The sequence below is a fragment of the Gopherus evgoodei genome, chromosome 2 (genome assembly GCF_007399415.2).
Source record: "Gopherus evgoodei ecotype Sinaloan lineage chromosome 2, rGopEvg1_v1.p, whole genome shotgun sequence".
Classification (NCBI taxonomy): Eukaryota; Metazoa; Chordata; order Testudines; family Testudinidae; genus Gopherus; species Gopherus evgoodei.
Genome location: NC_044323.1, coordinates 56,370,581 through 56,398,391, shown reverse-complemented (window position 1 = coordinate 56,398,391; position 27,811 = coordinate 56,370,581). Strand labels below are relative to the sequence as shown.

The 27,811-nt window shown below is 45.2% G+C and overlaps 1 protein-coding gene across 1 annotated transcript; it reads right to left on the bottom strand.

Moving 5' to 3' along the window:
* On the bottom strand, positions 1 to 27,811 carry TSPAN13 (tetraspanin 13). Its single transcript, XM_030550708.1, has 6 exons — positions 27,601 to 27,811; positions 17,369 to 17,536; positions 7,084 to 7,164; positions 3,679 to 3,792; positions 3,187 to 3,297; positions 1 to 2,629 (listed from the first exon to the last, which is right to left on the bottom strand). Exons 1-6 carry the CDS (start codon positions 27,661 to 27,663, stop codon positions 2,555 to 2,557), a joined length of 612 nt encoding a protein of 203 aa, XP_030406568.1. The 5' UTR covers positions 27,664 to 27,811; the 3' UTR covers positions 1 to 2,554.

Below are 27,811 nucleotides of genomic sequence, written 5' to 3'. Positions count from 1 at the left end.
AGAAAACATCCAAAATATTTAAGTGGTATTCTATTGTTTAACAGTACAATTAATCATTAATTTATTTTTGATAGCCCTAGTTTTCAGATTTTCCTCCACCCCCCCCCCCCCCGAGATAGAAACTTTTTTATATAATGATGAAGGGATTCTCTTGTAATTATAGGAGCTTCAATAAAAACCCACACAAAAAATAAACCACCACCAAATATTGCAAGTCTTGTGATAAAGTCTCATGATTTGGCAAATTGCTAGTCTCTCAGGAAACCAACATTACATGGTTTTATGGAAGAATACACCTAAGAGCAAGCAACATTACTTAAAGCACTACCATGAAGAAAGAACTGTAAAAAAACCAATCACAAATGGGAGCAACTACATACTTTTATTGTAACCTTCACATTCCCAGCATTCCCCTCATTTATTACTAGCTATGTTTTCCCTAAAATATGGATTCCAGCTACATAAGGAAATTAACCTGTTGTTGAAAAACAGCCATCAGCTGACTCCCCTCTGAAGTGGTATTAAAAATGGTTGTGCTACTGCTGTAGCTAAGCCAAAAAACAGTTTAGGACCAACTGAAAGAGGGCTTTGCTGCCAACCATTTTCCTAGTGTAAACTGACCCTTAGATTATAAGCACTTCTTGACAGTATCTTATTAACTTATAATGCTGCTTTTGCATAATAGAGGACTCCCAAAGCCACTTGTTTCCACCTTCTTACTGGAGTGCTCTGTAAAAAGAGAGGTTTGCCTTCAAGTATGAACACATACCCCCGCACCTGAGCTAACAGATAAAATGTCAGACTGCACTCAAGTATATGTAGCACAGTGCTGGGTTTTGTAGAATGAGTAAAAAACTTGTGTACTGCAAATAACTTCTTCTCTGCAGCTCTGTACATGAAGTTCTTAATGCTTCTCCCTTCTGTCCCATCTCAAATCTCTACCTAGATATCCTCATGCAATCTGTTTAGAAAAAACTGAGCATACGGATGCCTATATGGGTCTTATCACCTCTGTACCTGAGCACCTGCTCACTACCCTAAGTTCAGTTATCTCCTATTCAGTGAAGGCCCTTCAAAATCCCACCCCAACATACATTATGCTTGTTTCCTCATACTCTCCAACCTGTGCTGCCTGCGCTCTTCTGTAGCTGCTCTCCTAAATATTGATTCTGTGCATCGTCCCAGTTTTTCATATGGAGTGTCATACAAGGAGAAGAGGAGGAATTTCAGCCAAGAGGGGCAGCTATATTGAAATCCTTCACTGAAGACATGACATTTAATCATAATTCAGACAAAAGACTGCATGCTAAAAAAACACATCATACAACTCAAAGATTAAGTCTTCTGCTCAGCTAGTGCACGGTGTCAGACAGTGTATCTATTTTAGCATATGAACAACTTGGTCAAGGCCAGTGATTTCTTCTGAAGTTTTAGAGAGCATTCCTGTACAAGCACTTTTTTTTATTATTTTTAAACTACCAAAAATGACAATGATATTTTTACAATTACATTTCAAATCAAGTATTTTAAATAGATACTGAAGGATGAAGGTGGGTCAGGTTTGACAATGAATGTCAGTATCACACTTTTATAAGTTATTACAACAATGAATTTAAACTAACTGTAAAAATAGTTTTAAGAAATCTTTGGACATCAAATCAAAATTTGTTACACTAACAAAATGGATCAATAACAGTTCTAATATTGTCTTAGTACCAGGTTCATTCATCTATCAAGAGAGTTTTTATTTTTTAAAGTACTTTTAAAATTAGTATCAATAGGTTAATTTTCATGGTTTTCCTCATTCATTATTATTCTCAATTGCTTAGATACAAATATAAAAAAAGTTTTTATTCTCTTTAAATGCAATTCTAAAGATGTCAGAACTAAAGCCTATAGAAGTCATTTAACATATGTTTATATCCATGATCTAAAATGGCATCTTGAATTTATCTAAAGAAAAGAAACAAAATAAAGGGTTGATAAGTTTAAATATTTCAGATGTTCTCTATATTATTTTTTAACCCACATAGCAGAATGGGAAACAGTGATTCAATAGAAAAGACAAATTTACTGTATTTCACCCTACCAGCATCCAACATGCTTTTTTAATTAAAATGATGCATCTGTATGTGGTTTTTTGTAAAAGAACAATAAAAACCACACAAGAAAGTGGTAACGTCAGAATATATGTTGGTTGTATTTTTTTGTGGTTTGGTTGGGGTTTAACTAACAAACACTAAGAAAGGCAATAAAACTAACTTGAAACAGTAGACGTCAGGAATTGTTGTGATCTGACAGTTATTTAACCATCTCAGAACCGTTCAGATTCTGTTCAGCTACAGAATAGATATATCTATTTCGAGATAGAGAACGCAGAGGTGAAGATGGGAAACTAAAGATAACAAGTACAAACATCTCCATGTAGGAAAATCATTTTCTTTCAGATCCTTAACGTGCAGAAGAGCCAATTGTTAGAGAATTCATATTTTAACTGGAAAGAAAAAGAAAAAGAAAAAAAAAAAAAAGATTCAGTCCTTGAGAAATTTTCCAATCAAAGAAATGCACTAGGGTTTGCACGAGAATCTTTTTGGTTCCTGTATCTATAAGTCAGCCAAACTCCCAAAATCTGCAAAAGAAGAAGACAGACACTTAGCAGGGCTTTTATCTCCCGCCGGCCCCAGGCATCTGGTTTAAAGAACAGAATATTTTCCATAGTGTCATGATACATACGATTTACAAATGCAAGTTCAGGACATGCTTGCACTGACACTTAAATCACAAGAAAACCCCACAAGTCCCTTTGTTACTAGTGGGAGGACATATCTTGTTGCTAGAATGAATCCTCTCGCAAGGAAAAAAACCTCCATATATAATGTCTGTGGTGTTGGCACATACTTCCCTATGACTACACCGATATCTACAATTATTGCTTATCCATTTACCTACAGTATTAACAATGTAACCTGAAAGGTATGGCTACCATATGTACTAAAGATTAGAGACCAGAGCTGAGTATCTACAAGCCTGCCTCTTGACAGTGTCTGTTCGCTATCCACTCTGCTTGAGTTGCTAGTCAGAAAAGTTAAATGGATATTGAATAATAGTGTTAGAAATTTCTGTAGTAAAATTCCTAATACACTGGACTTTTTTTTTGGAAAAACAATTATGTTAACATGCACTCACCTCAGTGAAACTGAAGAAGAGTCCTATGCCACCTACAAATCTCAGTACCATTCCTGAATATTCTTCTATTATAGATGCACATGGGGAACACGAGTTATCTTTAACACAAGCCTGTAACAGAAGAAATTACAACTTTTAGATTGTGCTACATTTTTGATAAACATGGAAAGCTAGCCAGAGGCACCTAGTCTTTAGATGGCTTAGTTTTGTCCAAGACTGGCATTTTTAATAAATTGGACTGTAAATAATACTTGACTCCTATGTCATGCTTTTTAATCAGAAGATCTCAAAGTGCTTGAGTACAAAAGTACCATAAAATGAATTGATACAAATTTCTGTCTTGTGTATTCGATAATGATTTTTCAAACTATACAGTATTCCTGTAAATGTGAGGATATACTTAAGCTGCCAAGCAATGGCAATATAGTTGCACACTTCTCTAGAAAAGAATGAGTGAAAGTAACAAAAGTTATAACTCAGTAATCTACTTACAGCAGAGCAGGTTTCACTTGAATTGAAGTCTCTGAAACCACAACAGTTTAGATTCCTCTCAATATCTTTTCTAGCACTCTTTGTGTTGTTCCATCCAACCTCTAGAAGTTGGCTCTACAAGACAAGTTAACATATACATCATTTAATAAATGCTACCCTTGTTTTTTGTATTTTATTGGTATCCACATAATACACGATACCCACAGACGCAGCCCCCACCCTGATATATTTACACAGTCTAAAACAAGCAATATACAAATATCATGAATATAATGTACAAATAGCCCAAATAGCTAAAGCAAGAAAAATATCCAGTATATAAGGTTCACAGTCCTAATGGATTACCTCCACTCTTTTTCAGATCTACAGTTGTATCACCAGCCAAGTGGCAAGGTGAATTTTAATAGGCAGCAGGTTTAAAACAAAAGGAAGTATTTTTTCACACAATGCATAGTCAACCTGTGGAATGTCTTGCCAGAGGATGTTGTGCAGGCCAAGATTATAACAGGGTTCAAAAAAGAACTAGATAAGTTTGTGGAGGATAGGTCCATCAATGCCTATTAGCCAGCATGGGCAGGGATGGTGTCCCTAGCCTCTGTTTGCCAGAAGCTGGGAATGGGCGACAGGGGATGGATCACTTGATTATCTGTTCTGTTCATTCCCTCTGGGCACCTGGCATTGGCCACTGTCAGAAGACAGGATACTGTGCTAGATCTGGTTGGTCTGACCCAATATGGCCATTCTTATGTTCAGATCTCTCATTAACAAGATTTTAGTGAAACACTGGTTTTACTGCGACCAACGCTGTGTGTGGCTGATCATCTAGTTACCATGCCCTTAGTCACTCCCTGCTGCTGAGTGATTGAATTGTGTCAGATACTAATGCTAAAGGTTAAGAGGCACTGACTGAAGCTGTTTCATAAAATCCAATGTAGAGTAAAACACAGTAAATTTAATGGGCAAGTTTGCTGGAGCTGGGACCTAGCACGGATACTCTTGTTCCTCCATAGCAGGAAGTTAGCCAGAAGCTGTAGCAATTACAGCAGCAAGCCACTCAGTAGCACAGAGTTGGCCCTAGGGAAGTTCCAGAAAACTGGAAGAAAGCTAATGTTTTGCCAATTTTAAAGGAGGCTAAACAGTATGACCAAGGTAATTAAAGTATGTCAGCCTTAAATTAAAGTATCCCAGGCAAGATAATGGAGTGGCTGATACAGGACTCTATTATTTTCCTTTAGTTCTTTATTAATAAAATTAATGCTAATCAACATGTGTTTCTGGCAAATAGATCCTGTCAAACTAATTTGATATCTGTTTTTGATATTACAAATTTGGATAAAGGTTATAGTGTTGATGTAATATACTTAGACCTGACATTTTGATTAACATAGCCTGTTTTTAATCAATTTCATAGGTTCTAACAGAGGTCTCAAAATATAACTGTGAAAAGGGAATTGTCTTCAAGTGGGCTTGTTTCTAGTGGTGTCCTGCATGGATCCGTTCTTGATCCTACACTACTTAACAGTTTTATCAATTACCTGGAACACAAAAATCATCACTGATAAAGTTTTCAGATGACACTAAAATTGGGCCAGTGGTAAAAAAGGACAAGGATAGATTATTGATTCAGAATGATCTAGATCACTTGGCAAACTGGGCACAAGCAAAAAATATCCATTTTAATATGGCTAAATGTAAATGTATATATCTGGGAACAAACAACGTAGGCCAGGATGAGGGACTATCTTGGGAAACTGTGACTCTGAAAGAGATTTGGGGGTTGTGGTAGAGAAGCTGAACATGAGCTCTCAGTGTGATGCTGTGGCCAAGAGTGCTAATATGATCTTGGGATGCATTTGGGGGAAACCTCAAACAGGTTACTTTACCTCTATATTTGGCACTGGTGTGACTGCTGCTGGAATACTGTGTCCAGTTCTGGTGCCCACAATTCAAGAAGGATGTTGACAAATTAGAGAGGGTTCAGAGAAGAGCCACGAGAATGATTAAAGGATTAGAAAACATGCCTTATTGTGATAAGCTAAATAGATTGAGCTTCTTGAGTCTAACAAAGAGAAGGCTAAGGGGTGTCAATAGGTACTCACATGGAGAACAAATATGTAATAATGGTCTCTTCAATCTAGCAGACAAAGGTATAAACATAATCCAACAGCTGGAAGTTGAAGCTACACAAATTCAGACTAGAAATAAGATACATTTTTAACAGTGTGAGTAATTAATCTTTGGAACAAATTTACCAAGGGTTGCGGTGGAGTCTCCATCACTGACAATTTTTAAATCACAGCTGGATGTTTTTCTAAAAAGAGATGCTCTAGGAATTATTTTGGGGAAGTTTATGGCCTGTGCTATACAGGAGGTCAAACTAGAGGATCACAATGGTCCCTTCTGGCCTTCAAATCAATGAATTGAAGATGAAAAGCTTTCAGAAAGGGTGGGTGGCAAAGGTGAGGAAGAGAACAAAGGGAGCAACTTTCCTACTTTTACCTCACACACAGCCATCAACCAAAGCCCTGCCACATACCCCCCTTTATCCCATGACAGCTGTCCCTGGGTTTTTTTCCCCCACATTGAGGTGTGTGATCACTGTCATCAGTAGCTCCTGCACAAACTATGCTTGATAACATCTTATCCACTGTGTAAACCTCACTAGGTTACAAAGCTGGGCTATAGAAATGAAGTTGAATAAAGGAAGTAACTTCAATAAATGGCACAGATTTGTCAAGTCTAGCATTTCAAGCAGGGTATAAACTTAAACAAAAAAAGAGACTGGCTCTTAGAGGCACACTGTGTGCCCAGAGGATGGGGCTGGTTCCATATGCAAGTGTACTACTAGACAGTCACTAAGCAGGGGGTCAATTATCTGACTTTTGTGGATAGAGGAAGGAAATACACCTTAAATCCAATAGGGTTTACATGCTTAACGGATTGGACTGAATATACCTATAATAGCCATAGCTTTGGGATTATTCATTTTATTATATAGAAATGTTTTTATACACATAAGTAATTCAGTATTAGTCTCCTTTGCTTTATATTCAGTTTAGATCAGTGCATATTAGTTCAGCTTGCTTCAAGTTGCTGAATTTCATATCACATAACTGACATACTTGAGAACAGAAATGTAACCAGGAAGTCTAAAAGTACTAGAGTCATAATATAAACTGCATAAATTGCCTCCTAGGAACCTGACACTGAGCACTGATTTTGCAGCAGTCCTTAGCTTAATAAAGCATGTGAAGAAGGTCCCCATCATCCTTTATAGATATATACAAATCAATATACTATGCATGCTACAGTTTGATCAAGTTGTCTAGGCAGCAATACATAGCTCAAAACTATCTACAACACAACATTTTTGTTCAACTGAAAATTTAAGAAGAAATTTCTTACCTGCTGATCTTTGTTCAATGCCAAACAAGCACAGGAGACTGAAAATTGGACAATGAACACTAGCAAGAGAATAATCATGTACTGAAGAAAAACAGTTAAGGTTAAATTTTAAAAGGAATTTTAGGTAAGCAAAGCATATGCTTAACAGTTACATGCAGAGTCAAGTACACCTCTGCCTCGATATAACACTGTCCTCGGGAGCCCAAAATTCTTACTGCATTATAGGTGAAACCGTGTTATATTCAACATGCATTGATCCACCGGAGTGCCCAGCCCCTCCCCCCCGGAGCACTGCTTTACCCCATTATATCCAAATTTGTGTTATATCGGATGGTGTTATATCGAGGTAGCAGTGTATGTACATAAATGGTGCTTAAGAATATAAAAACTATTGAGCATCTAAATGGGAGGCCTTGGTCATCTTTTGGAATGTATAAGTAAGTAATAAGTAAGAGCTCAACCAGACAATGCTTTATGATATAAGTTTAAAAGAAAAAATTTGCAATGCTTTGTATTTGTTTTCTACAAGGTCACATGATTTTAAAGATCCCGTGGAATAGGGACTATAAGTTCTAATTCTATAGTATGACACAATATATTCATGCAATGTTTAAGAAAAATCTTGTAAACGAGTTCCAATAAATCATGGATTAGGGACCCAATCTTATGGGGTTCCACAGGCTTCTGTATAGATTATTTAAGTTAATCTTCCTATCTACTCATTGGGACTCAGTGCTCAGTCAAGAAGATACTGTCAGAGATAAGACGGTTACTCACCTTTGTAACTGTTGTTCTTCGAGATGTGTTGCTCATATCCATTCCAGTTAGGTGTACGCGCCGCGCGTGCACATTCGTCGGAAAACTTTTACCCTAGCAACTCAGTGGGCCGGCAGGTCGCCCCCTAGAGTGGCGCCACCATGGCGCTCCATATATACTCCTGCCGGCCCACCCGCTCCTCAGTTCCTTCTTGCCGGCTACTCCGACAGTGGGGAAGGAGGGCGGGTGTGGAATGGATATGAGCAACACATCTCGAAGAACAACAGTTACAAAGGTGAGTAACCATCTTTTCTTCGAGTGATTGCTCATATCCATTCCAGTTAGGTGAATCCCAAGCCTTACAAAGGCGGTGGGGTCGGAGTGAAATGTGGCAGAATAAAACTGCTGAGCCAGAGGCTACAGCCTCTCTTGACTGCTAAATCAGGGCATACTGCGAAGCAAAGGTATGGACCGAGGACCAATGGAGCTTCGCGACAGATCTCGTGGGTAGAAACACAAGCCAGCAAGGCGGCAGATGAAGCCTGAGCCCTGGTAGAATGCACGGTGATGTGGCTTGGGGAAATATGAGCCAAATCATAACAAGTGGGGATGTTCGCCATCACCCCAGAGGAGATCCTCTGAGAGGAAAACAAGCAAGCCCTCCCTTTGGCCCGCTACCGGGACAGAGCTGGGGCACCTTAGGAAATGGTTCTGTCAGCACAATAAAATGCGAGCACTCCACAGATGTTCAAGGAGTGCAACGGTTGCGCCCATTGCGTTGAGCTGTGGGTAACATGAAAGGCCAAAACACCTTAGGGAGGAAAGCCGGGTGCGGTCATAACTGCACCTTGTCATTGTGAAACCTAGTGTACGGCGGAACCCCCGTAAGAGCTCTGATCTCAGAGACCCGTCTGGCCAAGACTAGGTTGAGGTCCCAGGGCGGGGCTGGGCGGCGCACCCGAGGGTGCAAGCGCTCCAAGCCCTTGAGGGACCTCGAACCCATAGAGCGTGAGAACACTGAACGTCCATCTCAGCCTGCTGGAAGGTAGAGATGGCTGCTGAGTGTATCCTCAGCGCTGATACCGCCAGGTCCTGCCGCTGAAGGCCAGAGGCAGGCCAAACAGAGGGGATCGAGACCTCAGCAGGAGCAAGATCGAGCGTATTGCAGCTGTAAAAGAAACGCTTCCACCTGGCCCGGTACGTTGACCAGGTGGAAGGCTGCCTGTCACCCCGACTCAGGTACGCAGCAGCCACCGTGAGGCGAAGAGGCTGCAGGTCCGAGTGACGAAGCCTGTCGTTGCCCTGAGTGATGAGGTCTGGGCTGACAGGCCGAGTAACGTGGTATGTCAGCGCTGCCTGGACCATTCTGGAGTGATCATGATGAGATGCACGCTCTGCCCCTGCGCAGTTTGAGCAGGACCTAATGAACCAGTGGGAACAGTGGGAAGGCATAATGCAGTTGGCCTTTCCACGGCATCAGGAATGCGTCCAAGATCGATTCCGAGGAGAGATCTTGGAAGGAGCAGAACACCTGGCATTTCCTGCTCTCGCGGTGAGCGAACAGGTCTGTGTGAGGAAACATCTCCACTTCCGGAAAGCGGGACGCCTCACATCGGGCAGAGTGATCACTCGTAAGGCAGGAAAGACCTGCTGAGGCAAAGAGTTAGGACGTTCCAAACGCCTGGGAGAAAGGACGTCGCCAGCTCCATCGAGTGGGCCATGCCAAAGACCCGGAAATGGATGGCCTCCTGACAAAAAAAGGGGGGAGGAGGACTATGTCCCCCCTGAATACTTATGAAGCACCTGGTCGTTGTGTTGGCTGTAAACACCGAGATACAACGGCCTGCAGCTGCCGCTGGAACCCCTGGCATGCCAGGCGGACTACTCTCAATTTTTGGGGCATTGAGGAGGAATGCCAGCTCCCTAGAAGACCAAAGGCCTTAAGCTCAGAGGTGACTATGAACACTCGAGCAGAGAGATGAGGCGTTCGCCGTCAGGGGCAGTGAGCCGGACTTGGAGAGGACGGAGGCGGAGCTTGGCGTGTTTGGTTACAAACTTGCGGGCAACCATGGACGCAGGAGACTGAGACAAGAACGAGCTGAGGTCGTTGGGAAAGCCTTCAGACCTCAGATGATTGTTGCCATCGCCTAAAATCTCAGTTGCGATAAGCAGGCTCCGGCTAGGTAGGAGACCAGGATAGCCCCTAGGGAGCCCAACCTCTGCGTGGGGACCAGAGTGGATTGCTCTATAATAAACAGCAGGCCTTGACCTGTGAATAAGACCGTGGCGATGCCCACGCGCTGAGTGGTTTGTGTCTCAGAGTCTCCGTGGATAAGCGAATCGTCCAGATACGGAAAAACGCATATCCGACATCAGCGACGGTAGGCGGCGACTATGGCCGTAAACCAGGAGTATTGACAGTCGGCTATAGAGCGGAGGCATCTCCCGTGCGGAGGGAAGATGGCATTGCGAAAGTACGCGTGCTTCATATCCAGGGCGGCACAGTAGCCCCCAGGAGGCAAGGATGGAATAATGATTCCCAGGGATACCATGCAGAACTCCAACCTTATCCTAACCCGGTTGAGTCCGTGTAGGACCAAGAAGGTCTGAGACCTGTGCTCGAGTGGGGGACTAGGGCATAACGGGGGTAAAACCCCTTACCCCTTTCGTCCGCTGAAGTGGGACAGGGCTGGAGCAAATTAAAGGTGGTACCTATGCTCCATCGTGCGCATGACCCAGCGATCTGAAAGTAACTGGGGCCATGCCAGGAGAAAGCGGGATCGGGATCCCGTCCTGTGACTGGTACACCGCCCTCAGGTGAACCTTGGAAGGTCCGTCTTTGGTCCCAGTGGTAATTGCGAGGGACCTTGACTTTGGCTCTTTAGGGGTCCTGACGTTCGTCTGCGACCACCTTGGCCCTGCCGTTTGCCAGAGTTCTGCCTCTGGCTAGGCACAGAGTATGGCGGCTGGGGCCAGAAAGGCCTGCGTTTTGTCGCTGGCGTATACATGCTGAGACGCATTAGGACCCTATTGCCCACCAGACTTCGCAGTCTGGGGCTGTCTCTGCCGCGAAGATGCCTTTACCAACAAAGGGTAAATCCTGAATGGCATACCGCAGCTCCGGCCGGAGGTTTAAAACCTGAAGCCATGAAATGCACCTCACGGCGACACTCAAGGCCAGAGTGCCGGCCGCAGAGTCTGCTGCGTCCAACGAGGCCTGGAGGGACGCTCTGGGAACCTTCTTTCCCCCCGTCCTCCAAGACGGCAGCGAACTCCAGGTGGAAGTTTTAAGGGAGAAACTCCTTCACTCAGGTGCTATAATTATCGCAGCTAAGCAAGGCTTGTTGCTTTGCTACCCCGAGCTGCAGGGCCCCTGCAGAGTACACCTGGCGGCCAAGCCTGTTCATTCGCCAAGCCTCTTTCTGCTTCGGGGCTGGCGCCCGCTGGCCATCATATCAGGATCGTGGTCCTGAGCATAAAATCTGCGCATATGGGATGACACGGATGCGTGTCCGGACGGCCATGGAGGTACTAAAAGAAGGCACAGGCAGAGTCTCTGACTCACTCGGACCTTGCCCAACTCGGCACCGGGGACCGGCATCGGGAGGCGTATCGGTACCTGGAACGAGATCCAGACCCGCAACCAGAACGGTGTCGGGAGGTCGACCGAGATCTCGAGGCTCGGAGAAGGGCTACAGGAGTCAAGGTACCTGCCCCGGTGCCAGAGGTCGGAACGGTGCCGATAGCGGGTCGGCGAACGGGATACCGACCGGTGCAGCGAGTGTGACCAGTACCGAGGAAAACAGCACCGGGACTGCCAGTGGTGTCCGGCGTGCCGACAGGACTTGGAGTGTCTGCGGGACCGTGATCATGAACGGTGCCGCTCTGCTGTGCTGACAGGGGACAGTCACCTGAAGAGACTGTATTACCCGTACCGGCGGTGCCCGGGTCAGGCAGCACTGACTCTGTCATGGCACTGAGAGCCCTCGCCGTTGGTAACATCTCCGGCGTGAAGGGAACAGCAGGCTCAACCACAGTGCGTACTGGGGAGCTGTCAGGCACCGGATTCGACGGCCCTCGTGGGACCGGGATCCACGGTACCGAGGTCATCAGAGCTTCGGTAGGTGTCGGTGCCGGGCGATCCGAGTTAGATAAGCTGTCTGGCTGCGGTGCCGTCAGCACTGAAGCAGCGGGAGTAATACGCTCAACCACGGCACGTGCCGGGGAGCCGTCGGGCACCGGATTCGATAGCCCTTGTGGGACTGGAATTGACGGTGCCGATGTTGTTGGTGCCTCAGAGGCGTCGGTGCCGGGCAATCCGACTTAGACTAGCCCTCTGGCTGCGGTGCCATTGGCATGGAAGCAGCCAGAGCAGGAGCTCAACCACGGCGCGTGCCGGGGAGCCGTCAGGCACCGGATTCTACGGCCCTTGCGGGACCGGGATCGACGGTGCCGACGTCATCGGTGCCGCAGCAGGTGTCGGTGCCGGGCGATCCGACTTAGACTAGCCCTCTGGCTGCGGTGCCGTTGGCACGGAAGCAGCCGGAGCATTAGCTTGACCACGGCGCGTGCCGGGGAGCCGTCAGGCACCGGATTCTACGGCCCTTGCGGGACCGGGGATCGACGGTGCCGACGTCATCGGTGCCGCAGCAGGTGTCGGTGCCGGGCGATCCGACGTAGACGAGCTCTCTGGCTGCGGTGCCGTTGGCACGGAAGCAGCAGGAGCAGTAGCTCAACCACGGCGCGTGCCGGGGAGCCGTCAGGCACCGGATTCTACGGCCCTTGTGGGACCGGGATCGACGGTGACGACGTCATCGGTGCCGTAGCAGGTGTCGGCGCCGGGCGATCCGACTTAGACGAGCTCTCTGGCTGCGGTGCCGCTGGCACGGAAGCAGCAGGAGCAGTAGCTCAACCACGGCGCGCGACGGGGAGCCGTCAGGCACCGGATTCTACGGCCCTTGTGGGACCGGGATCGACGGTGCCGACGTCGTCGGTGCCGGGTGAGCCATCTTAGACGAGCTCTCTAGCTGTGGTGCAGTTGGCACAGAAGCAGCAGGAGCAGTAAGCTCTACCACGGCGCGAGCCGGGGAGCTGCCAGGCACCGGATTCCGTGGTCCTGGGGGACTGGAATCGACGGAGCCGAAGTCATCGGTGCCTCTGCAGGTGTCGGTGCCGGGTAACGCAACTTAGGCGAGCTCTCTGGCTGCGATGCAGGTGGCACGGAAGCAGCGGGAGCAGGGGGCTCAACCACGGCGCGTGCCGGGGAGCCGCCAGGCACCAGCAGGAATCGTAGGCTCTCTCAACCTCGGAAGGGAGCGGTGCCGAGTCGACATCGGTGCCGGCGACGGTCGGTGCCGAAAGGCCTTGGTAGTACCGGCGGGGTCCGGTGCCGAGGAGGCGCTTCTGCCCGCCGCTTGAACATCGCTCGGCGCCCAAGGTGGAGGGGTAAGTGAAAGTCCCGCACCTTTTTGTTCTCGGCTTAAAAGCCTTGCAAATGGGGCACTTATCTGTCAAGTGTGATTCCCTGAGGCACTTCAAACAGGAGTCATGTAGATCTCTCTTCGGCCGCGGCTTCTGGCAGGCCGGGCCCCTTTTAAAACCCGGTGAGCCATGCATGGCTCCGGCACTGGGCTCATGGAAGGGGCTACTTCCTGAACCCCGCTAACTAAACTAACCATGTTAGCAAAGAAAACACGTATAACCATACAAATATATATATAAAAGGGTTCTAACTGCATAATTATATACGAGAAAACGAGTAGCTAGGGAAGTGGAGGTCAGCTAAGCCGCGCTCCACTGTTCCAACGACCGACACGGGCGGTAAGAAGGAACTGAGGAGCGGGTGGGCCGGCAGGAGTATATATGGAGCGCCATGGTGGCGCCACTCTAGGGGACGACCTGCCGGCCCACTGAGTTGCTAGGGTAAAAGTTTTCCGACGAATGTGCACGCGCGGCGCGTACACCTAACTGGAATGGATATGAGCAATCACTCGAAGAAGAAGCTTAGTTTAGCGCTTCTCAAACTGTGGAGGTCTCTCCCCTCAGGTAACATGCTTGTTAACAGTAAAAATGTTTTGAAAGAAAAAAAAAAAAAAAGAGGTGAGAAATAACAGACCTCAACTCTATTGTCCCTCTGCAAATTTGTGTACACAGAGTCAATCCCTTACCTCTCTCTAAAAGTGCAAAGTTTCAGAAAGTTCAATGACTAGAAGACGGTTGTGAGCAGAATAGATCTGGACAAGAAGAAGTCTGGAGATAAAAGTGAGAAGCGAGGGACATATGCTTGTTTTGTTAAAATATTACATGTTTGCTGTTGAAGAAAAAAAAATCCAGAATACTTAATGTTGTTGTTTTAGTTAAATAAAACAGTTCAAATATCTGTCTGGTGATGTTCTCCTCCTAATACAGCATGGCAAGAAAATCCTCCAAATATTAATGATTAACTTGTTGAATTGGAGATATTTCTGAAGTCATTGAGAGGTGAACTATCTGCTTCAATTTGGTAAATGAAATAACCAAAACAATCATTCATTTTCTGCTACAGCTGTAAAACTAATCTGAGAAGTTTTCAAAATAAATCACTTTAAAAATGTATAGTGTGTACCTTCTAAAACGGAAACCTACATCTATCTATGAGTTGTGAAGAATATGTATTAAGGTTATAACAACCAACAAGAATGCACTTTTATGTAGAAAACCATGATTAAATTGAGTCTTCCTGACTAGTGTTTTAAATCATGATTTAAATCAAATTGATGTAAATCAAATCCACCCTGCTATAACCTATGGCCTTCTGTGTACTACAGGAGAGGCTCCTAGAGGTTGTCTAAAGAAAAAATATTCACAATTGACAAAAAGGTATGTTTGGAGAGAAAATAGCAAGCCATAACTCTGCTGCAATGTATTGGACAGAATGGAAAAATATCTAGCCGAAACAGGGCATGTCTACTTGCCTTTTAATGCCTATTTAATCTATTTATTTGTATTATAGCAACACCCAGGAACCTGACTAATGGATCAGGACCCAGTCATGCTAGGTGCTTTACAGATAAAATGAAGAAAAAAAGTCCCTGCCCCAGAGAACATTTATCTGCTGACCTTGTTAACAAGGTTGCAAATTTAGATCAGCAATATTTTTTGTGATGCAGAGGACTGTTTGCAATAATTTTCATCAGACAGCTGACCTAGAAGTGGGAAGTTCCATATTCCCATTGCTAATCCCAGACTCAAAGTTAGTAAGGATTTAAATGACAGATTTCCTGTGCACAAAGCAGTTAATTTTCCAGGCAGTCTTAGTGAGTAGGCAGCACCCTTTGTTCAAACATTCTTTTTCCTTCCATGACTCAGAGTCTCACCTTATTATAGAAAGTAACCTGAACCTGCACAAAAAACTTACACAGGAGAGATACTATTACAATATAGGATCTTACATCTCTTGTTTTCTTAAATCTGTTTTTTAAAATGCATCATTCTGAAAGGAAAAACCCTTATTTTTAAATATTGAAGAGGCAAATTTTGAAAATTTGTGATTAGTTTTCTGATGCTCATTGACAGATTTGTATACTTCTGGAAACTGAACTACTGTATTAGCAAAATTAAAAGTTTCTCTTTGATTTTTGGGTGCAGTCCATTAAGGAAAAATAAAGTTGGAGTTGATGAATCTTTACCCGCCCCTGCCAAAACGAAAGCTAAATACTATTATCAAGATTTAACCATGGAGGGAATCACCATAAACTACTTACATAGCGTCAACACGGCACATTGTCAACAGCATTAGACAAAGTCCATGCTGTGACCCCTCTTGGTGCCATCTGACAAAGGGTTCACTGATCTGTAACAGCAACTGCTATCAGGGCGGACAAACTCACTGCACCCACTACACTGCTTTCATCATATATATCTAAAGAGGATCAAGTGAAGTATCTAATAAAAGCGTATGTCCTACTGATCATCTTAATCATTATGAGATGTATGGGTGGGTGATATTTAGGATGTATCTATGTACTGAAATTATATTTTAGAATCTGTGACCCATGTAGGTCTGACAAACAGGTTTTATCAGACAAAGATGTAGCTTCACCTGTCTGCATGGTAAGTAAGCATCGTAAGACAACACAATGGAAGTCGGTTGGCACACAACATCAACACAAAGATGTGAAAGCACCATGGAACCAGCACACTAGGGAATAAACCTAGTGTTTCATCCCGACTCTATAGACAAAAACCGTAGATTTGGGGGTGTAACAAAGCAGCAAGAGGACACGTTTTTTATCCTTCACTGAAGTGCCAAAAAGAACAGTGAGATACTAGTCATGTTGATTGGTGATGCTGGGAGATTGCTGGTTTAAACAAGGATTTTAGCTTTTTAAAGTTAAGGTTTGACTCTAAGGATTGTGTTATACTTTTTGTTATATATGTAAACCATTTCTGTTTCCATTTGTCAGTCTCACTCACTGTCTTGGGTCGTGGCTTTTGATAATAAACTTAAGATTGTTTTAACTATAAATATATCTCAGTGATGTGATGTTATCAAGGACCTGCTCCTGAACTGTATCAGACAAACAGTTCTATAGTGTTACTTTGGGGACAGCAAATCTGGTAATTTCTGTGGATGTCCAGTTAGAGGGGCTAGATGCTGCAGGGGGATGTTTCTAGGGGGCTTGGATACTCTTATTGTTAACCTGAAAAACAGAGCCCTGTGGAGATTGTGGTTAGTGGTGTTAGGGAACTGACACCCAGTTAAGCACCAGCAAGTTTTCCTCTCGCTGAGGCAGGAGGATAACAAGGAGACTCTCAGTGCTGGGCACCCCAAGAAAGTATCTCACATGCTCAATTCTAATTTGGGCTGACAAAGGATGATATGTAAATGAAAACAAAAGGATGCTGAATTAAATAAGTGTCATCTGCTTCATAGAGATCCAAAAATCCAATTATCAGAGGGTAGCCGTGTTAGTCTGGATCTGTAAATCCAGACTAACACGAAAGCTCATGCTCCAAAACGTCTGTTAGTCTATAAGGTGCCACAGGATTCTTTGCTGCTTTTAAAAATCCAATTGGTGCTTGAGAAATGTCAAAGTTTCCCTATAATAAATTCAGGGAAACCTGTTACACCAGGGCTGTCATCTGACTCCATTACAACACAGTTGAGTTTACTTTAATCTAGAGTTAGAACTATGCTGTAATTAGGTCAGGGGACAAACATGCAGTAAATGTCTCCTGCGACTGTTATAGATGTGATGTAGATGAGCCCTTGACAGAAGTAACATTTTCATCATACAAATAAAAAGGAAGCAAGAGGTTTAAAAAAAAGAAAAGAAAAATCTACAGTAGATGAAGGGGAGCATTATGGAGAACTAATTTTGTGGCACATAAATTGGGAAGGAGTGTTGGGACACCTTTTTGTTCAGTGTTTGTATAGCATCTAGCACAACGGGGTTCTGATCCACAAATACAAACACACACACACAAACCCCCCTCACCCCCCCTCCCCACCACAACTTGTGTTTGTAAATTCCCGGACAAAGGATACAAAGAAGAGTAACACTTGATGGTGTTTGACTGCACCGACCAATCCAACCAGAGCGATTAGGAACAGAAAGATGCCCACTGCAACTGCCACGCCAACTACTCGGAAACTAGAAATAAGGCCAAAGCCTATACCCCATGCTGCAATTCCAATCAGAAGCAGGCTGACCAGCTATTGGGGGGTGGGGGGGGGGAAGAAGAGACAATTAGTATGTAAAAGAAAAAATATGGTCTAGATTGCTAGTACTAAGCACTAATGTTTCCTGCCATTAAAAGATGATACATCTCTCCCCTCTCATCACTAAAATACACAAGTCCAAAATATGAGGTTAACAATTTAAAAATGAGCTCCTGTAGAAAGTTCTCTTGTTCATAACTTAAAGTGTACATTTACCTTTCAATATTGTGAAAGTGAGGTTTGTTCCAACACACTCCATCCCCAGTTTAAGTCCAATGTCTCATACCAGAGACACCAATATAACAATGGGGATTAAAATAGAGTTGAACATGCATCTGAAACAAGGATTAACAGCTTTATACCACAAATTGAGAAATAAATTAGAGTTCCAAATACCTTGTGAGAAATGCAAGGTCTATTTAAAGAAACAGGATATACTTGGCTCCGTTGCTATGTGAACAGGTTGGAAAAAATATCCTACTTCCTAGACATATAATCCAACCGGCACTACACCAGTGTTAATCTTCAACATTTTCTGAATTGTTGATGTTAGGACAATACACATTTACAGAGATCAAATGCAAATATGCCGCATGTCAAATACTGCAGACAGCAAAACAAAACAGTCAGGAGTCTTGTCCTCGTGGAATGTTCCTTTGGGAAATCAGCTTTACTATGAAGCAAAAACTACTCTAATAATCACAACAAATTCAAAATGCTCTGAGTAAGCAGTCTCTTTCCTTTCAAAGGATGATGTTCTGAAAATGCAGATTGTGGTTCAGCCAGTTTATTAGAAATATTGTTTTATGAGCAGGAAGGTCCAGCCTTTCCTGTTTTCACTGTAACACAAAGAAAAGTGTTGGAGCCAGGAAAAACTCCAGGATAGTTAGATCGAGGGTGGAATATGAAGGGGGGAAGCAGACTACAAATAATCAGAGCCCTAAACAAACTATGAAAGCAGATGCAAAGAAAAAAAAAGGGGGGGGGGAAAGAGGCCTCACTTCTGGCCTTGCCAAAAGTAATTGAGTTCTGTAATTAAGTGCAGCTGTAAATGTTTTGCCTAGTACAACTATTTGATTTTACTAATCACATAAATGCAATCTGAGGACTACATGTGGCTTTCAATTTCCAGTTAAACAAATTTACAGGAAGACACCTTTGTGCCTTCTCTTCAACCGCAAACAAAAGACTTCTAACCCAGCCTCAGTTCCAATGTAGTTACCCAGGGCCATTTTTAAAGGTATTTAAGCACCTACTGGGATATTCAAAAGTCCCACTATGGAAGTTCAAAAAAAAAAAAAAAAATCCCAGGCCCCAAAATATGATGTGACATATATAAAAATCCACTATGTCACTAAGGGCTTGTCTACAGGTGGACATACAGGAAAAATAATCCAAGCTAATTAAGGTGTGAATTTGAAATGGATTAGTTAAACTACATTAAACTCTTGTATGAACACTCTCATTCAAATTAAAGTGGCCTTCATTCAGTTTAGTTGAATTCACTTCCAAGGTGAATTAAGAGAAGTCAAATTAAGGCCACTTTAACTCTGAACAACAGCATCGACATGGGGATGTAGTGCTGTTTAATTAATCTGGTGGCCTGGATTTTTCATTTTACTGAACTAGTCTTAGAATAAAACTAGTTGAGGAATACTCTGAACAACATTGGCAAACAGCCCCGCATCTCTCAAGGCCTTTTTCTGGAGGAGGTAGGGAACTTGTTTTGTACTGATTTTCATAAAGAATGAATGAAAAGTTTAAAAAGGTAAGGACACACTTTGCATAAGTCTCTAAATATCAAACAAGAGCCAAACAAGAACCACCTTTGCTCACTTCGAACTGTAACTTCTTAAGCCTCTGTACCAAAGATATCTGCTATCTCTTTTTCCTGACAGTCCTAGCTAAATGCCTTTTCCCTTAGCCATGTGTCTGAGTGGCTATTGGGACCCACCAGGGTGAGCGCTACCTGCTGACGCGCCTATACCAGCGCCCACCTCTTACCCCTGTCCACAACCCCCACCCCCCAGAGCTGGGAGCAGCTGGGGGTGGGGGGAGAAGAGGGGAGATGTGGCTGAGGCTGGGAGCGGGGCCAGGGACCAAGTCGCAGCCAGGGGCAGGATCGGAGTTGCTAGGGTCGGCTTTAGGCCAATTCAACCAATTCCCCTGAATCGGGCCCCGCCCCTAAGAGGGCCCCATGCCCAAGCCCCAGTACGGCGTACTGGCAAGAGCCAGTGCGCTGTACCGGGGTGGCCTGGCTTTCCTAGGGGGCAATTTAAAGGACATGGGGCTCCCAGCAGGGGCTGGAGCCCCAGGCCCTTTACATTGCCACCAAAGCCTCGCTGCTGGAGCCCTGGGGTAGGGCTGCGGGGCTCTGGGGGCTATTTAAAAAGTCCAGGGCTCCCGCCACTTCCTCATGGCTCCCCTGGCTATTTAAAGGGTCAGGACAGTAGAAGAACGGGAGTCATGCGCCCTTTAAATAGCCCCCAGAGCCCTGGGATAGCAGGGGGCTCCAGGGGCTATTTAAAGGGCTGGGGCTCCAGCTGCTTCTGCTGCCCTGGTCCTTTCAATAGTCGCCGGAACCCCGTCGCTTCCCCAGGGCTCCCATGGCTATTTACAGGGTAGTGAAAGCAGGGAGCCCCGAGCCCTTTAAATAGCCTCCGAGCCCCTGCTGCTGCTGCTGCTGCCACCACCCTGGTGTGGGAGGGAGGGGCACTCACCATACAGGGTGGGCTGTATCCCCTGCCCCCGCGCCCCCTGCACTGCCTGCAGCTAGCCCCTGCCTGCAGCCAGCCCCGCACCCCCTGCCTTGTCTCCAGCAAACCCCTGCCTGAAGCCAGCCAGTCCTACACGCCTGTTTCCAGCCCTGCCAACCCATGCTGCACCCCCTGTGGACCTGCCTGAAGCCAGCCAGCCCACCCCACACACGCGTCTCCAGTCAGCCCCACACCCCTTGACCTGCCTGCAGCCAGATCCTACCTCCAGTCAGCCCCTGCCCTGCCTCCAGCCAGCCCCATGTCCACTGGTGCCCTGCAGTTCCCAAGGCAGTAACCCTGCACACCTGCTTCAATGGGGGAGGGGGGGCAGGAAGCAGCTGGGCCCTACACATGTGCACACCCTAGGGTGACTAGACAGCAAGTGTGAGAAATTGAAACAGGGGGTGGGGCATAATAGGATCCTATATAAGAAAAAGACCCCAAAATTGGGACTGTCCCTATAAAATCGGGACATCTGGTTACCCTAGCACACCCCAAGGGAGTGTGGGGGACGACCCATACATGTGAAACGGAGCTCATTTCTAGTTCAGGCCCATCTTTTTAAAGAAGAACTTTAGGTAGGGTTAACATACATCCATATTTTCCCAGACATGTCAGGCTTTTTGGTTCTTAAATTCCCATCTGGGGAAAATACAGATGTACGGTAACCCTATTGGTACAAAAAATACATACTGTGGCACATCCCTTAAATCAGAACTTTTTAAAGGGAATCAGTTGCTAAGAAATGAAAGCGGGTTTATTTATTTATTTTTTTTAAAGTCATCTCTGCTGGGGCCCCGCTAACCATGTTTGAATTGGGCCCCGCACTTCCTAAAGCCGGCCCTGGGAGTCGCAACTGGGCTGCAGTGGGGGCTGGCAGCCGGGGCCATGTGTGGCTCCACTCCTGGACCAGCCCTGCCCCCAGCCTCAGGCCCGGGGGGAATAAGCGGTGTTGCAGTCTGGCTCCCAGCTGAGTGCAGAGCTGCACTGAGCCAAGGCTGCAGCTGGGGGCAGTGCCAAAGCAGAGCTCAGGGTGAGGAGGGGCTGGGTGGTGCTCTTCCCCCATGGGGGCTGCCCTGAACCCACTGTGCCCCCCAAAAACCCCACCATACCCTCATAGGGGGGCACATCCTACACTTGGAGGCACATGCTGTAGGTCAGAGGACCCCAAAGTCACAACACACCTGGCACACTACTGGCACCATAGGTGTTTGGGGTATTGAGCAGCCTCCCATCTCATTTACATAGTAGCCCACTTGTAATACTGACTTTAGCTATGATATTGGAGAAAACCTCTCTCCATTAAAGTTTGTGTGTGCACTGAAGCAGCTATAATGAAAGGACTGGTTGACTCATGGGGATTGGTAACAGGAAATTTCACCTGTAGGTCACTTGTTTAAAGGAGTGATCAAAGTCTAGTTACTAAACAACCTTGTGACGTGACACAGGCAATATATGTGAAAGGAGATAGAAACACTGCAAGTCAGAAAAGCCAGTTCTGCCACTGGCATGACAGTCCAGCTTACTTATGCATAATACTTGCTAGTTCAGAGCAAAATGGGTTTGCTGCTTTTAACTGAAATAATATCTCCTTTATAGAGGAATTGGAACAAAAATGTCTCTGATGTTTAGTATACAGGTGTTAGAGAACCATTCATTTTTGCAACTGTTAGAAAATCTAGGTGCCTGTATTTTCATCTTTGTTGGTTTTCTGTGGCCAACTTGAGACACGTGGTACCATATTTTCAGAACTGAGGACTCAGTCCTCACGTTCTTTTCCACAGCAGGAATGAGAGGGTGGGGTAGCATAAAGGCATCTTTAAGCCACCTTTGTGCCTCCTATATTCTGGCCCTTGCTAGGGGCCAGCCAAAGGGCTGCTCTAAATTATACTGGTTCAGAAGAGCCAGACTATAGTGCACTCCATGCCCCTCCCTCTTCTCACCTACTCTTGATTTTCCCCCTGTAGCTGTGCTGGCAGCTACACACCAATCACTTCCTTACACTGACGATATTTCTCAGAGACCTGTTTCCTCCCTCTTTATATCATCATAAAGGAGGTGGATAGTATGGCAGAAGTCTGGCCCAGGTGCGTCTTATGCTCCACTCCCAAATATTGAGGCACACAAAATTAGTGAACCCTTTTGAAATTTTGACCTTAAGTTTATTAGCCAACCAAATAACTGCTTGGTTACAACTAAAGTTACCTTTTGTGACTCAACCAGATCTTCTCTTCAAAAAACTCTCATCAAAAGTAAAGTGCCACACAAAGTGCAGAAGAATATATAGCAGCAACAGGCAAGCAAACCATCACAAACCTACATCCATCTGTTAAACCAAAGCCAAATTCTGAGGTCTCCAAGTGTTTGGAGATTCCTCGAGAAAGACAATTCTGGCTGGGTTGCCTATATAGCCAAAACCATGATTGGTATGGAAATTATGGAGGATTTCCAATCGAAGAGATAAAACAGGGAGTGCAGGCTTCTGGTAAGTGCTAATAACTCCACAGTTCTTGCCACAGCTCCTCATGCTTTCCCAGAGCTGTATGTGGAGTCAGTGGAACCTATACCATCAGCAGTACAGTCGTAGTGCGTTTACCACTAGCAGTTTACTACGGATTTCACTTAAAAACAAAAACAAGAAGCCAATGGAGATTAACTTTTTACCTGCTTGAGCAACCTACCTACCACAAAATCAAGTCTGATCTCATGTTCTGGTCTCTATAGCTAAATACAGACACCGTGCTATGCTATTTGCATGAGCTATTTTATATATTATACAACAACCACCCCCCTCTCACCCCTATAGGTGGTATGTGTCTTCCTCAAACTCGGGTCCTCTACCAGAGGCCTGGGAGTTTGAGGGTTCTGCGCAGTATCTTAGCTGTTCCTAGCACTGCACTCTTCTGGACAGAGAGCTCTGATGTTGTTCCTGGGATCTGTTGGAGCCACTCACCCAGCTTAGGAGTCACAGCCCCGAGTGCTCCTACCACCACTGAGACCACTTTGGCCTTCACTTTCCACATCCTCTCTAATTCCTCTTTCAGACCCTGGTACTTCTCCAGCTTCTCATATTCCTTCTTCCTGACGTTACTGTCACTTGGCACTGCTATATCTATCACCATCGCTGTCTTCTGGTCCTTATCTATTACCACGATGTCTGGTTGATTGGCCAGTACCTGCTTGTCCGTCTGAATCTGGAAGTCCCACAGAATCTTAGCCCTGCTATTCTCCACAACCTTCTGTGGAATTTCCCATCTGGTCTTGGGAGGGTCTAGCCCATACGCTGTGCAGATGTTCCTGTACACAATGCCAGCCACTCTGTTGTGCCGTTCAGTGTATGCTGTTCCTGCCTGCATCTTACATCCTGCCACTATGTGTTGGACTGCCTCTGAGGCCTCTCTGCACAGTCTGCACCTTGGGTCCTCTCTAGTGTGGTAGACCCCTGCTTCAATGGATCTGGTGCTCAGTGCCTGTTCCAGTGCCGCTATGATCAGTGCCTCAGTGCTGTCTTTTAGTCCAGCCCTTTCCAGCCACTGGTAGGATTTCCCAATGTCAGCCACCTCAGCTATCTGTTGATGGTACATCCCATGCAGGATCTTGTCTTGTCATGGCACTTCTTCTGCTTGGTCTTCCTCCCATGTCTGCTGCTGCCTCAGGCATTCTCTCAGCAGCTCATCTTTGGGGGCCATCTTACTGATGTACTCCTGGATGCTTCGGGTTTCGTCCAGGACAGTGGCTTTGACGCTCACCAAGCCCAGCCCCCCTTCTTTCCGGCTGGTATACAGTCTCTGGGTGTTGGACTTCGGGTGGAAACCTCCATGCATTGTGAGGAGCTTCCGGCTCTTCACATCGGCAGCCTCCATGTCCTCCTTTGGCCAGCTCACTATACCGGCAGGGTATCTGTTAATGGCGTGGATCTTGTTTTTCCCACTGAGCTGGCTCTTCAGGACCTGTCTTATCCTTTGATGATACTTGGATGTTGCTGTCTTCCTTGCCTCCTCATCGTGATTCCCACGTGACTGTGGGACGCCAAGTTACATACATACATATATAAATAAAATGGCTATTGATATGGAACCATAAACACTGGATGTTGCCTGGCTCCATACCAGTATTTGACAATTAAATAAGAAGTGGAATTGACATAAACTTTGTAATAGATTGATGTATGGCAAAGCCAAGTAAATTTCCAAGTTTTTATCACATGAATCTAAGAAATATTCCTAGGCTCTCTGTAGCCAATGTTATGCACTATAAAATATGCACAAAGAAACTGGTGACAAGAGCCATGCAATGGATCAACGTGATTTAGTTTAGGTTAACAAGAATATGTATTAAATATTTAGAAGAAGCTTCTGTATAATCATTTTGTATAGACATAAAAACTGAGTCTATCTCAAAAAGCTACCTTCAAGAAGTTACCTTGGGTAGAGAAGGTGTTAGATATGGGAAAACAGAATATCTATGAATATCAAAGAGATGAGGTAGGCCAGCTCAGTACAAGCAGTTACTGCACAAACTTCTCCTTACTATCTTGGCACTGCATTCCCAAACTTTTTATTAAAAACCCATTAACAACAAGTAGTGTGGTCACTTAGCAGCTGCTTATCTACATCACAGGTTGCAAAATTCATTTTCATATTAACTCAAATGGAAATTTGCTGCTCTGTTCTCCTACAGACTATGCACTAACCCATTACCCAATAAGAACTTGTCCCATCCTGGCACAGAGTTAGAGAAGTCCTCTGGTTGCTCTAACTTATGCCTGATTGCACATGACTCCAAGAAGCCACTGAAACAGCAAGAAATCACTGGGAAACAGGTACACCCAGCCCTGCCCCTCTTTACCCTGGGAAAACCCACTGTGTCAATGGTAAGGGAAGGGTGGCAAAGAAACTGATATGGTGGCTCTTCTCGGCTACACTAGGATATCGTATACAGAGGGAATCCTTGAAGAAGGAAAAAGGGACAGATTCGCTAGCTTTGGAAGATATTTCCCATGATGTATGTCCACCTCCCACTTGGCTAATGCTTTGCTAACAGCCAGGCTGGCAAACGGTTGTCTTCCCAATATGAGAATTTCTGTCCTCATCCAAAATCTTTTATGAAATCCAGAGCAAATTTTATTTTCAGGTTATATTGGGAGACGGGGAAAGGGAACACTTTTGAAAAACAAAGAAAGGAGGTGGTATTAATCCAGTAATTACAGCAGCTGTAGTTACCATAATCCAACAGCATGACAAGCAGTGTTATAGAAATATAGAGCTGTATGCAAAGCATGACATAATTTCAAAGTAATACTAAAGTATAAGACAGTTTTACATACCCTCTGTAGATAAATGTGAGCTCAATTACCAGCAAACCAGTATATGAACTGTAGATTTTTCTAATCAGATCTGACATCAAAATGAAATGTCACTCAGTACATGGTACAGACCTGCAATTCTCTTTCTTCTCTTACATGACGAATGTACAGTTAACAATGTTGGACTGATAAACATCTTTGCATCAGTTTACACTCTGACATATTTGAGATTTTCTTCATGTCTGTAACAGCTAGAAACTTACTTTTGTTTGTCAAATTAAAGCTGAGAGATTCTAGAGAACAAGATGCAACTTTCTGGAGGTAGTAAGTATGCAGAACTACAGATGATTCCAAAAGTGATTTCCAGGCTGATCTGACTTTTGTGTACATTATTGTCAAATGTTTGTTAAAGTAACCAAAAATATTAAATGCACGCTATAACAATTAAATTTAGATTTTCAGGAGACCCGTGAAAGGAAACAGTTATATCATCTCACTACACTTCTCCCTGTTTCGGCACCAAAAAGCCTTATAATGAAAATATCGTTGCAAATTTTGTTTTCTTTTATATATTGGAAATAGCTGCTTAGGGGAAGGTGGAGATAAAATTAGAGGGTTGTTTTTTAATTTGAGCACAGCATCGAGTCAGTCATTTGCATGCACAACTTTTAAATCCAGTAAAAGAATAAAATAATTTACACCTTCTCCTCCCCCTCCCCAAACTGCCAGTACCCTAGGCAACAACTCTTTGAAACATTACTCATTTTAAAAAAGGAAAATGACTTATGAAAACATTATAGGCATTTCTAAGCCCCCTATTGCTACAATAGCTGGAGGCTCTTTAATATTCCCCCGGTTTACAAGCGACTATTGAATGAACTTGCTCATATGTGCAGCCTAGATAAAAGATTTTACAGAGCCTAAATATATAAGTTTTATATGTTGTCATGTCAAAGAGACCTCTTTTAGCACCTTACTACGTACTGAGGCAAAAATATAAAAAAGGAGCCTTCCTCGTTCCTTGACTGGCTACGGAGATCTTTCTAAGTAAAAAAGGAGTGAGCACATTTATTCTCAACTTTAACCAAACAACATTCAAGCTTTGCAGTGCTCTTTTCTCATTTTCTTGGTCTGCCTTGTTTTATAACATAATAATGAGAAACTAAAGGTAATAGGTATAGGTGACACAAGATAATTTAGTAGGTGGAAGTTGGGGGCAGGGGGGGGGGGGGGAGAACCACCTTCCAGAGCTTAAAGTGCACTGGTCAGCAGTTACTAACTAAACACTATAAGCACCAGTCTCAAGGAGAGGAAGGTGGATTTTGATCTGAAACAAGACACTTTGCTCCAGTTTACAAGACACCACTATGACAGGATGGTTTTTAAAACAGTTGTGTTAGTTAGCAATTGAAATCAGACTAATTCTACTGAACCCTGGAGACTCTATTGATTCACAAGACTGGCATAGGCATGGGCATGTGAGCCTCTCTCAGCTCCTCCGCTCCCCCTAACCCCAGGAACACACAGATCTCTGCACCATCCCTATACAAGCCTGATGCGCGGTCAAACAATCCTGTCTGTCTCTTAGAAGATTCAAGGCTGACTTCCCCCTTCAGGGAGACCGGGAGCAAGCCGGACACCGAGCGAGACCCCAGCAGCTGTTGGTCCTTTAACTCCCTGGCCGATCTTTCCGCTCTGCCTGCAGGTGCTGCACAGGCAGGAGCAGCTGCTGATCCCTGGAGGCTCCTCGGGGGAGACAGCGGAGCCCTTTCGCTGTAGATCCAAGCTGGCTCCGGCGGTGCCCTGGCTAACGGGGAGGCAGAAGAACCGGCGCGAGGCCCCAGCCTCTCCTGCTGCAGACGGCGAGGCTGTGGCAGCCGCAGGCGGCAGCCTGACCAGCAGGGAGCTGCTCTCCCTCCTCCTGCGAGCGGGGGCGTTACACTCACTCGGGCCCCCCCACGGCTGGCGCTGGGCCGGGAGAGGCGGCAGCTACTCACCGTGTAGAGCAGGTTGAGGGCGCACAGGCAGTTCTTGGAGCAGGTGAAGCCGCCGCAAACCATCTCGCCAGCGCCGCTGGCCGGGGCTGGAGAAGGGGGCTGCAGCGAGCGAAGGCAGGAGCTGCGAGGGCCCGAGGGCTAGTGCCTGCGGCGCGGGCAGGTGGTAGCTGGAGCCCGCAGTGCGCTGGGAACTCACGCGCCCTCCCGCCGT